Source organism: Mastigoproctus giganteus, chromosome 13 (genome assembly GCF_048544385.1).
Source record: "Mastigoproctus giganteus isolate SK-2022 chromosome 13, ASM4854438v1, whole genome shotgun sequence".
Classification (NCBI taxonomy): Eukaryota; Metazoa; Arthropoda; class Arachnida; order Uropygi; family Thelyphonidae; genus Mastigoproctus; species Mastigoproctus giganteus.
Genome location: NC_143587.1, coordinates 45,276,894 through 45,290,220, shown reverse-complemented (window position 1 = coordinate 45,290,220; position 13,327 = coordinate 45,276,894). Strand labels below are relative to the sequence as shown.

Genomic DNA, 13,327 nt, shown 5'->3' with positions numbered 1-13,327 from the left:
GCCTTTATAAACAATTAACTATCTTACATTCCATTCATTTGAAGAAATTATATAAATTACTTTTAATTTTTCCATATGTTCATTCATGACCATCTAAATCAATTTCTTTATGACTAATAAGAATGAGAATAATCATCTTCAATTCTTAACTAGATTTAAATTTTGGTTGTTTTTTTTTCTGCTTTTTGTTCAGCAAAATTTTATTTCCACATAGCAAATTATAATTTATTTCACATTAAATCCTAGACTGTAAATTATTACTTATTTTACTAGCCATTTTTCCTTCGTGTGTAATTTTAGAAATTTGACTAAAACGGCTTGTGAAATTTTTAGGTGTGTTGTTTGCATATACACATGCACCTAGCCTTCACCATGTCCATCCATCTGCAAGACAAAGGGACTCCTAGTGGATGGATTGTCATTAAATTTTATATTTGGGCCTTTTTGTCAATAGATTCCAAATTTCATTAAAATCTGGAAAAACAGAAATCCAGCAATTATTATATCTTTTTTTCAATTGAAAAAAAGAAATTCATAAATTAAATGTAGTTTTAACGCAGCACTGTTAAATTGTCTATACACATTTTGTGTGCATTATTATGCAAGAATCGTAAACGTGGCATAGCTTGTGAAGGGATACACATATATATAGAGAGAAAAGAGACTCAAATAAAAGTGCATATAGGAGAAGAGAAACAAATATAATTGTAATTAAACAGCTAAGTTTAGAGAGGAAAAAACTATAGAGTTTTATTAAGTGTTCTAATTTATTAAGAATTAAGATTATAAAGTTATAATCTTAATTCTATAGCATTCTATAAAATTATAATCCTAATTGATAAGAAGACAACTATATTTACTTTTCACTTCTATTAATTACAGAAAAAGAAAAAATTCAATTAACTTGAGAGAAAAAAAAAAAAAACCAAAGCATCTGAAATGTAACACACTGCATACATTAAAAAACTTGTTTTTATGTACAGTCTTTTCACTTCAACCACAGATGATCTGTTTTATTCTATCTTTATTTTATATGAATCTTGATTACTATTTGTAAAAAAAAGTATGCCAACTTACTTCAGGAACTTCGCACCATAATGTTCTTTGTCCTCGGCTATCTTCAAGTACTAATTCCATAGCAGATAACTGAGATTTCAAGGTTGAACGTTTATCCATTTCATCACTTTTCTCACGATTTCCTGCTGTGGAATATATATCTTCTTCATATTCAGATTCAGAGCCATCTCCATTATGCCATAAAGCTGCCTGATGTTGTACATATCTTTGATAAAATTGGTAAAGTGGCTCTTCTTCAAAAGGTGACTTCAGTGCCTTCAATTCCCAAAAGAAACAAAGAGAAAACTTAATTAAATAGTAATATCAATAAAAAAAATTTGACAAGCATTTTATATATTTATTGGTCCTTCTACCAAAAAACTCAAATAATAAGTGTTAAAAGACAGGAAAGTAAAATGAAACTAAAAATAAAATTTAAATGAATATGTTCTGATTTGAACTTACCAGAAATAAAAGCAACTAATATAAAAATCATCTTGATTAAACAGTAAATTAATAACAAAAATAAATTTTGTCAATTAAATGGCAAAGAAACTAGAAAAAGAGAGAGAGAGAGAGAGAGAGAGATCTTTTATGTAGCTTAAAACTATCTATTCCATATAGGAGCAAATGAATTCTCTAAGTTCATATGAATTATGAACTTCAAACTGTCTGTTCTCTCCTGGTGGCATATGTTATGGTGAGAACAGGTACATTGTTAATTTACCTGTTACATGGCATGCAGTCTATATGAAGCACTCGATCGTGTCCCTTGATGGGAAAGGGACATGATCTTCAAAAAAGGGATGATTGTCAGTACCGATTGAAGGGTGGCAGTATTATGAAAACTGCAAACCTTGTGGATTGTTCAAAAAGTGCTGTAATTAAGGTATTCTAAGTGGATGGATAATGGCAGTTGTCAGGCCAATGGCAGGGGACCATGCCCCATGACGGTTGTGGTGAAAATAGGCTGTCCTGCCCTGTGTGAGCTGATAGATGAAAAATGGTGGAATGGCCAACCACAGACTTTAACCAGGGGAAGAACCCAATCCAATGATTGTTTGTTAGTTATTTGGTTTTTAGGAGCATTAGCAACTAAGGCCATATTGCTCCAGGATATGCGATGGTCATTCCCTGACCTTTCCGCATCTTCCGTATTTGGTGGTGACGGGCTCGAACCCCGGTCTAATCAAAAAGCGTGTGCTATGCACTGCTGCTCCTTCCCACCTGGCTACGGAGGCGTCGCACAATCCAATGAACACTACTCTGTATGGGCCTCTGAAGTAGGCACCCAGCCAAGGTGCACATATTTATGATCACCAATCATCAAGGACACCTAAATTTTTGCAACTGAACAGCATGATTGGACCACTGACAACTGGAAAAAAGTTGCCTTTAATGATGAATCAGGCTTCCTGTTATGCCATGTGGACAGTAGATAGAGGGTATGCTGACAAACTGCAGAGTGGAATCACTCTGCTATCATGGTCAGAGAGAAACAGGCAAGTGGCAGCAGTCTTATATGTTTCCCTAGGAATCTCTTGGAGCCTTCATACCTATACACCACACTATGAGTACTAAAAACTACCTATCCATTCAGTAAATTATACAGGGTGTCTCAAAAATATTGGTACAAACGTTTAGGGGAGGTAGGTAACATCTAAAGGAATGTGAATCGCATAGGAACAGATAACCGAAAACTTCACTGTAAGTCGTTACACGGCGCTGTTCATCAGTTCACGAGAGGGAAAATTTCTGGTTTACTCATTCAAGCAGTAGTTGCCGCACGAAGAGCATGCATCGATATATGAACTGTGAGCTGGCAGACATGCACCTAGTGTATGGATTAGCAGAGGACAATGGACGAACCGCTCAACGAATTTATGGAGAATGCTTCCCAGACAGACATGTGCCGGACCACCATTTGTTTGCACATGTGCATCAAAATTTGTGCGATTATGGGTCATTTAGAGGTAACAGGAGTAGTGCGGGCAGACCACGTTTGACACGAACTCCCGCCATGGAAGAAAGTGTGTTGAATGCCGCCCAGAATAATCCTACTACCAGCACACATGCCGTTGCCTCTGCCTTAGGAGTGTCTCGCAGTGTACAGCGTGTCTGGCACGACGATTCCTTACATCCCTTTCATCTCCAAAGGGTTCAGTTAGTGCTCTCCCAAGATCATCCTGCACGTGCGGCTTTTGCGCAGTGGTTTCTCCAAGAAAGTGTTCAAGACTTGAATTTTCAGCCTATGTTTTGTTCACGGATGAGGCTTATTTCACTCGGGAAGGCTTATTCAATCAGCACAATGCACGTGTGTGGGCTCACGACAACCCACACGGTGTGCACCCCCAAGCGGCACAACATCGTTTCCATAAATGTGTGGGCAGGTATGGTCGGTGACTGCTTAGTCGGTCCATACCTGTTACCATCCCGCATGAACTCCGCTAAATATCGGATCTTTCTTGAACAAGTTCTATCAGGGTTACTTGACGATGTTCCAGCAAATGTGAGACGCAACATTTGGTTTCAACATGATGGGGCGCCTGCCCATTATGGTAGGTGTGTTCTTGACCATTTAAACAGGCGTTTTGGGCATTGATGGATTGGCTGTGGTGGACCCGTTGCCTGGACCCCACGCTCACCTGATTTATCGAGCCTTGATTTCTTTCTGTGGGGGGGGCCTCAAATCTATCGTGTATGAATCGCCTGTGGAGATGGAAATGGGTCTCGTGGCGAGACTCGTCTGCGCTGCTGCTATTGTCAAAGAAACTGCAGGTGTGTTCCACTGTGTCCGCCAATCCATGCTGCATCGCATCTCATGGTGGAACCGTCGAGCATCTGTTGTAACATCATGAAATGCATCAATCTCGTACTCCATTGTTAATATTATGTCAAATAAATGTTTGCCACTAATTACTGTCTTGTGCCTCTGCTACTACTTTCCTGTGACGTTTCTGGTTATGGGTTCCTATGCGATTCACATTTCTTTAGACGTTACCTACCTCCCCTAAACGTTTTTACCAATATTTTTGAGACACCCTGTATTATATACAGGGTGTCTCAAATATATATATACATACCTGTATATATATACATACAGTAGGCACTCATTATAATGCGGTTTGCTATAATGCTGTTTTTATATTATAACCTGTATTTCACTATAGCACTTTCACAACTCATTATAGTGCTTCTTTTCCAGCGATGTAAAGTTGGTCATTGTGTATGTACATGAGCTCTGCATGTGAACAGAATCATTACTCAGTATAGCATCCTTAACAGACAGTTTACTCGAACATTGTATCACAATTAATGCAATGATGCAGTTATATTTACGAAGGATTAATAATGGTGGATAAGAATGAAAAAAAAAACATCTGGATGCAGTTCAAAGACTACAAAGGAAAGAAGAAGATTGAGTTTGAAAATTAAATTAGACATTTTGAAGTGAATTTGATTCTGGTCTATGAAAAGTGGATGTTTGCAATAATTTAGGGACTAACGGGTTCAACTGTAAGAACTATTATAAAAAAAAATAGAGAATTAATTTTGGAAAGACAGCTGTTCCGCTGTAGCCATAAATTGACTAGGGCTAGGCCAACTGGCTATTATGATTGAAATGGAGAGAGAAACATCTAAATAATTTTATCAGAGATAATAAATGCACAATTCTGTTAAGTTCAATTTTTAAAGAAAAAGTAATTAACCTATATGAAAATCTGAAGAAAGCTCACCCTGAAAAACAATGTGGAACCATTTAACGCTAGTAAGAAAAAAATGTGGAACCATTTAACGCTGGTTTAGTAGATTCAAAAAGCACTCTAACCTACATAGCAATGCAGGGAGAAGCCACAAGTGCACATCACGAAGAAACCAAAACTTTCAAAAAAATTCTTGTTAAAATTATCGAAGAGGGGTGTTATACTGCTCAACATGTTTTTAATAGGAGACTTTTTTTTTTTTGGAAATGAATGCATAAAGGAAGTTTCATATTGAAAGAAGACAAAAAAATTATGTCAGGCTCCAAAGTGGCAAAGGATCGTTTGACTTCATTTTTGGTAACATTGTCAGTTGACTCCACTGTACAGAATTTAAAAACTGTCTGAGACCACTGTACTCGCCTTTACGGAAGCAAAAACCCTTTCCTTTACTCCTGATGGTAATTAAATCTTTAAGTAAATCCCACATCAGTACACTGTGATCACTGCCACCTAGTGGTTCCTTTATCTGCAAATTCTTAATACATGAATGATCACTGCTGATAACCAGATCTAGATTTTAAATTAAAATCCCTTTTAGTTTACCATTTGGAAAATCAAAGATTTTTCTTGAGTTTTTCAGAAGGCGAAAGTTTCTGCTCATATCGTTATGGCTCATACCAAGCAAACAGCTCGTAAGTCTACTGGAGTCAGGAGGTAAACCAAGGAGGAGGAAGAAGAAGACCAAGAGAAGGTCCTGGGCCCATCCCCTCTCCTCCTCAAACAACCTGTCTCCGAAGATAAAAACAGCAGGATCCTTACTGCTGATCCACCCCAGTCTCCCACAGCTGAGCTAAACTTTAGCATTTCAACCCCTGTTGCTGCCTCCATTGTGGAATCTCTTGCCTCAGCAGCCCCTGTTCCCCATCTTCAAGCTCTCTATCCAGCTTCTCAACCCAATCATCCAATCAAGCATCCCTCTGATCTCAATCAGAGCACTAACTCTTACAGCTCAGATGTTAATGCAAAATCCCCACTCTGGCACTCCCCGGCTTCGGACCCTCGAGGACTTCTCCTGGAAAACTTGATCCCGTCTAGGAATCTTACTATCCACAATCAGCCAGCCAGCTAACAACCTTCTGCAGCCCATCAGGTCAGTCCAACATTGACATTACAATCTCGACCAAGGATCTTAGGACAGCAGTCAGCGAATGGACTGTCATTCCAGACTGGACACTCAGTGACCATCGAGTGATCCTATTCAACCTCTGCCTGAACTTGAAAGACTCAACATCCATGAACCGGACCCCGGACTTTGTTAGGTTCTCCACAAAAACAGTTCACTGGACCGCTTTTGATGACACCATCCAGAATGACTTCCCTGATTCAAACATCCAGGGCCTGGAGCACATTTCAGCAGCTGAACTAGGACATAAGATTCAGAATTCTTTATCAAAAGCAGCATACAAATCTGCTAGGAAAAAGACTATTGTGCTAAGACTCTGTGCCTGGTGGACAGCTGAACTAAAACTCAGGAAAGACACCCACAGTACCAGGAGGGAATACCAATGCCATCGAGACTGGACTCCCCCTGATGTTGAACGTCTTCACAATACCTACCTGACAAAGAAGAATGAATACACCAAGGCTATTGCTGCTCGCAAAAGAGAAACCTGGATGGGATTTGTCAGAGACTCAGGTAATACTAACCCATGGGGCCTCCTGTACCAAATCACGAGGAACAAAACCTTTGTCCCAGAAATCTATGGATCGGTTACCACTGCTTTGAGGGAAACCACCAACTGGGAAGGCTCAGTCAACGCGATACTAGATAAGCTTTTTCCCCCAGATGATGTATCAGCAGATATGCCAGAACACACAACAATCAGAAGAAACAATGCTAACTATATAACATCCAACAGTACTAACCCTTTTACCCCACACAAGAACTTAACACAGCTGTTGTTTTGTTTGTTGTTTGTTTGTTTGGTTTTTAGGAGCATTAGCAACTAAGGCCATATTGCTCCAGGATATGCGGTGGTCATTCCCTGACCTTTCAGCATCCTCCGTATTTGGTGGTGACGGGCTCGAACTCCGGTCTAATCAAGAAGCGTGTGTTACACACTGCTGCTCCTTCCCACCTGGCTATGGAGGTGCCTTTGACATAGCTATGATGAAAATTAGTCCAAAAAAAATGTCCGGGCCCCGACTTGATTGAGTATATGTTTATACAAAGATTTTATAAATTAAAACCCAACCTACTGCTACTCCTGTTTAACAAATGCCTCCTGGAGTCAAAATTTCCAAAGTAGTAGTAGTAGCATGTGATACAAGAAAGCAAGTGTATGAGCTTATCAGCATCAGCCAAAAAAAAAAAAAATATATCACACCATTCCCTCCAAATGCCTGTCCAGTTCCTCCTTAAATTTATTTAACCTATCAACTTCCACAATGACAGATGGAAGTTTGTTCCAGCAATTAACCACCCGCTGGCTAAGGGCAAATTTCCACACATCTATTCTACATTTGTCTTTTCTTAATTTGAATTTATGCCCCCTTAGGTTTGTAATCTGAACAAGTGGAAGGATCCCATCAGAATTCAGCATGCTCAACCCATTCAAGGCCTTATACACCTTAATCAGATCACCACGCAGGTGCCTAGTCTCCAGCCACTGCAATTTGCAGAACTTAAGCCTCTCTTGGTAAGAGGATCCCTTCATTCCCCTCACCAATCTTGTTGCCCTTCTCTGTACACGCTTAAGCAAATCTACATCCTTCCTAAAATGAGGCCTCCAGACCTGTACGCAGTACTCAAGGCGTGGCCTGACCATTGCCTTATACAGAGGGACAATCACCTCCTTTTCCCTGCTAGCAAAATTCCTATATATCATTGACAACACCCCAAGACCTGCCCTGGCAGCCTGTCTGCATTGCTGGAAGGAACCGCTCCTCTGCCTTATACCTAAACCAAACAAGCCACCAATGGAGCCAAGACCCTTAGGCCAATTGCACTTTTGGCCAACCTAGGCAAAATCCAGGAATACCTCATGGCCCTGAGGACTGTCAACTTATTCCAATCACAGGATCTTATTTTCCCAGCACAATACGGTTTCACGCCTAGCTGCTCCTGCGAAGATGCCCTCTTCGACCTGGTTCCTCATCTAGAAACATCTAAGTCAAAGTATGAGCTTGCTGTTTGTGTTGACTTTGAGGGGGCATTTGACAAAGTTTGGTGGGAGAGTGCACTGGAGCGTCTCCGATCAGCCAACTGTTCCTCACAACTCTACTGGCTGACCAGAAACTACTTTTCTGAAAGGTCAGTTATGGTGAAAACAAAGCATCGGCACGTCCCCAGACCAGTCTTTCGGGGCTGCCTCCAAGGATCTGTCCTAGGATCCCTGATCTGGAATGTAGTTTTACAAGATTGGCTGAGCAGATCATTTGAACGCACTAAGGTCATTGCATTTGCTGATGACCTTACCATTGTTGTCTCCCGGAAACTCAAGACTTGCTCTGGAAGATACTGCTAACCTAGTACTAACTAACCTTACCAACTGGGCTAAGACTAACAAACTGCACATCAATCCTCACAAGACAAATATGATGATTTTTAAAACTAAACTGTATCTTCGGCGGCCCCCTCAGGTCAAGATAGATGGAATATGGCTCCCCCTGGTGACACAGACCAGTGTCCTTGGGGTCGTTATTGATCACCGGCTATCCTTCTTATCACACTTGCAACATTTATATGCCAAAATCAGAAAATTCTCTGCCTCAATTATCAGAATCTCCAGAAGCGACTGGGGTCTCTCTAAGCATACCTTACAGTTATACTATAAAGTTGTTTTCTTACCTATCACCACCTATGCTGCAGGAGCATGGTTTCACCGAGCGACCAATTGCAAAATCAAACAGAAGCTTAACTCCATCCAGAGAAGCATTATTCTTGCTACCCATTGTGCTTGTAGAACTGTCAACTGCAGCATTGCAAGTAATATCTGGAAACATCCCCCTGGATCTATTCCTCATCTATAGAGGACTTGCCTACCGCCTGAAGAAAAGAATCCCAACTGAAATACTGGATATTGAACTCAACCTGGACAGTGATATCAAACAGGAAAGAGCTCATTGCTATAACGAGTTAATCAATTTATGGCAGACAAGATGGGACACGACCACAAAAGGTGTTGTTACGAGAACATTTATACTGGATGTCACATTTGCAACCAGAAAAGCGTCAACAAGTGATTCTAAATCAGCATGGACACCTCCTTTCTGATCACTGGATCCCTCAGCCAGAAACTCCATCAGTTTTATCTACTAAATATCAATCCCTATTTCTGTCGAGAGTTGTACACATCTACTCTTTGAATGTACTATCTACAAGGACCATAGACAACTCCAGGCAGCAATTTCAGGATTTTCTCCTAACCAAGTAGAACTCCTGGTACAATCCCAAAGGAACTTTGGGATTGCACTTTGTGGCAGATGTATTCAAGCGTAGAAGGAGGATCATCCTAGCAGCTTCTGCAAATCAATAACTAATGGCCACTTGGCTTAATGCCAACTCACCACTTCTTTTGTCTTGCATGGAAAGAAATTAGTTTTTTTCTTTCTTCTCTCTCTCTCTCTCTCTCTCTCTCTCTCTCTCTCTCTCTCTCTCTCTCATCTTCTCCTGATCTGCTAGCACTAGTAGCCCTAGCACTCTCCTGCCAGCCTTTTCCCATCCATCCCGTGCGGGATAATTAATAATAAAAAAAAACCCTCTTTCTTTCTTTCTTTCTTTTTTTTTTTCTCTCTTCCCATCATTCTGCTTGCTGACATCCTGGCCCATGCTCTATTCCCTTCCTTGACCAGGTTGTGGGATTTAAACTTTTTTTTTTTTTTTTTTCTTTTCGTGTTCTGACCTGGGCTGGGGCACCCCAGACCAGGAAAGCTCCTCTCTCAACACTATACATTTATTTTATTTTATTTATTATTTTATTTATTTATTATTATTTTTATTTTATTTTATTGTATTTTTTTTTTTACACATACACACTGGCCTTATCTTGACAGATTAATTAGTCTGTAAAAACTGAACAGAGCAACAAGGCGGAGATGAACTTCTGTTCTAGGAGCCGCCCATACAAAAACACAAAAATAAAATAAAAATTTGGAAAATCCAAGGGCTCTTAAAGGTTTTGTTCAATCAAACCTACCTGTAATTTGGAAGGCTAATAAAAAAAACTTGGGTAACCAGTCCTCTTTTCATTGGTTGATATGCTGAATTCTTTTGTCATGCAGTGGAAGAATACTGTGCAAAAAATAATCTTGATTACAAAGCAACTTTGATCGGGGACAATGCACCAGGACATCCAAACAAAGAGATCTTAGAAGACTTGAACAATCATATAAAAAATTTTTCATGCCTTAAAACACTGTATCTCTGATTCAACCAATGGACCAAGGTGTTATTGCCACATCTAAAGCCTACAACATAAGGAACACTTTTTTCCAAGTTGTTAAAACCCACCAACACTGGCGAAAATGGACCGAACCCAAAGTTTTGGAAATCCTACAACATTAAAACAACTGCCACCTAAAACATTTCCCATGCCTGGGATGAAAACCATGACTGGAGTGTGGAGGAAAGTTTGGAAGGATGACATAAGAGTCACAGGAGCCTGATGATTCAGTTGAGAATGTTAAAGAGTAAATTGTTGAGCTTGGAAAATAAGCGGCATAGGAGAAAACTGACAATGATGACATACAAGAGATGATCGACAGCAGCGATGGCCTCTCTAGTGAACAACTTAAGGAAATGACAAAAGAACAAGAGCATGCAATTGAGAGAGAAGATGATCAAGACCCTACACATGAAGAACAGATAAAGTGCTGACTGCAAAAGGACTTAGTGAGCTTTCACACACTTTAAAAAAATGTGTGATTATTTCTGGGAGAATGACTGACATGGAAAAGTTCAAAGATAATACGAAGTTTAAAGAAAAAAATGAATCCCGACATGATTTTGTATGAGAGGAAGAGGACCACTCAAAAATCGACACATTTTTCAGTCTCCAAAGATATGTAAACCTGACAGCTCAGGGCCATCAGATTAATAAATTCATGATTTTAATTGATATTTTAAGTTTAATTTTGATACATAATGTAGTTATTTACTATAATTATAAACATATGTGATGTAGAATATTTTATATGTATACAAATTTTTGAATATTAATAATTTTGACTGACATTTGTGCATCTTTTCACTACAGTTTATTATTGATTAGGAAATATCCAATGGCATAGACCACAACTCAAAGATACATATGTTACCTTATGGGAAAACACTGCTTGCTTAGCACTGATTCACTTAGCACTCTGTTTTTCCGGAATGAATTATCAGCGTTAAGTGAGGGTCACCTGTACTATACATAATAATAATAATAATAATAATAATAATAATAAATGATACTATTACACCACATAAAATTATTAAAAAAAGTTTTAATAAATTCATAAAGAATACAAGCTCAATTTCTACACTAAATTGTTTGCAGGTGATGTTTCAGGATTCTAACCGAACCCCAACATCACCATATATGCTATTGGGGAAAGGGGGGTAAATAGAAGAACTAATAACTATGTAAAATAATTGATAGACAATTAATCACATGTAATTACAACTAAAAATCTTTAATTTTTAGCTTATGCTATAAAAAAATGTGATGTGCATTCAGGATTAAAGAAGATTAAAGATTTTTAGTTGTAATTACTTCTGATTAACTGTCTATCAATTTATCTTGACCACAATTACTAACGAATCAGATGACAACACAAGGCATAAAGTACAGGAATCATTAACAGGAAGAAGTGACCATGCAATCACCAGTTGGAAGACAAAGAAAGATGTTGCAGCAGTTAAAAGAAAAGGCACTGGTTTTAACTTCAGAAGAGGGGACTTTGACAGTTTAAGGTGTTACATGGCATCTTTTAATTGGGCAGATTGCTGAGTGAGAGCAAATACATTTGAATTACGGAATACTTTTAAAGCAAAAATCACAGAAGCCATGAACACAAACATACCATTAAGAAAATATTACAGGAGGGTGCCAAAATGTGGATGACTGCAGAGGTGGGCAATTAATTAGAGCAAAAAAAGATAGCATAAGATAGTTACAGAGTGACAAAAAGTATTTAAGCCTACAAGAGGTTCATGTTGATCTGTAACAGTACTACAAATAAGGTGAGGGGGGTCAAGGCTGCATATGAAAAAGTATTTGCTAAGAGAGTAAAGAATGGGGGCAAGGAATTTTTCATGTATGTGAATACAGCAAAGAAGAAAGCTAATCAGATTGGACCTTTGTGCACTGAATGTGGAAAAGTCTTGGATAATTCAGCTGATGTTGCAGATGAATTGAATAGGTATTTGCATTGGTCATTACTGACAAAACAACCTTCATGCTGAGAAGAGGCTGCACGAGTGAGGCTGAGCCATGAGTAATCAGTGATTTTGTAATTACATATGACTGTTTATTAGAAAAACTTTTGAAAATAAAGGCAAGTATGGCTCCCAGAGTTGATGGCATATACCCAGTAATTTTGAGGGACACCGCCAGGGAGTGTAGTGAACCACTGAGGTTAATTTTGAGGGCATCTTTGGACTAGGGAGAAATAACTTCGGATTGTAGAAGTGCCAACGTATCACCAATACATAAAAGCAGTTCTAAGACAAGTCGGCAACTACAGACCGGTTAGTCTGACTTCAGTGGTAGGAAAAATCTTAGAGGCAATGATTAAGAGTGCAGTCCAGGAACATTTATACAGATATGGCATTCTGAAGGATACACAACATGATTTTGTTAAAGGAAAATCATGTTTAACTAACTTAGCTATTTTGACACAATTACTGATGAGCTGGATGTAGGGAACAATATCAACATAGTTTATTTGGATTTTAGCAAAGCATTTGACTCTGTCCCTCGTGGGAGGTTATATAAGCTGGAACACATTGGGATTACTGGTAAGATTCTAAGGTAGATTGCTGGGCAGCTGCAGGACAGAAAGCAGATGGTTGTGATTAATGGATATTTTTCGGATTGGTATAATGTCAGGAGTGGGGTTTGCCAAGGATCTGTTCTTGGACCACTGTTGTTTCTCTTTTTCATAAATGACAAAGACAAAGGGATAGAAGGTGTGATGTCAAAATTTGCAGACAACGTAAAGATTGGCAAAGTTTTTAACGATCAGTACCAAGCAGTGCTCCTTCAGGATGACTTGAACAGAATTCAAAGTGGTCAGAGAAGTGGCAGCAATGTTTTAATGCAACGAAATGCAAGGTTTTACACTTGGGGAATAGCAACCCCAAAATAAATTAGATGCTTGGCGAGGGGCACCTTCGGATTAATTAAAAACAGTGGAGGAAGGAAGGGATTTCAGAGTTATGATACAGACAGATATGAAGTTTTCTGAACAGTGTAGAGAGGCAGCAAGGAGAGTCCATGGTGTCCTATCGATGATTTATTAAACGTTATCCTGTAGAGATGGGGAGATAAGGAGACATAATCCCACTCTATGAGGCAACT

General features: G+C 39.0%; 1 protein-coding gene across 1 annotated transcript in view; it reads right to left on the bottom strand.

Moving 5' to 3' along the window:
- The window catches only part of LOC150076004 (uncharacterized), a 220,368-nt gene that overhangs the window by 85,588 nt on the left and 121,453 nt on the right, over window positions 1–13,327 (bottom strand). The window contains exon 8 of the mRNA XM_090387231.1: window positions 1,078–1,332. Within this exon, the coding sequence (XP_090243357.1) occupies window positions 1,078–1,332 (255 nt within the window). The remainder of the gene's footprint in view (window positions 1–1,077; window positions 1,333–13,327) is intronic.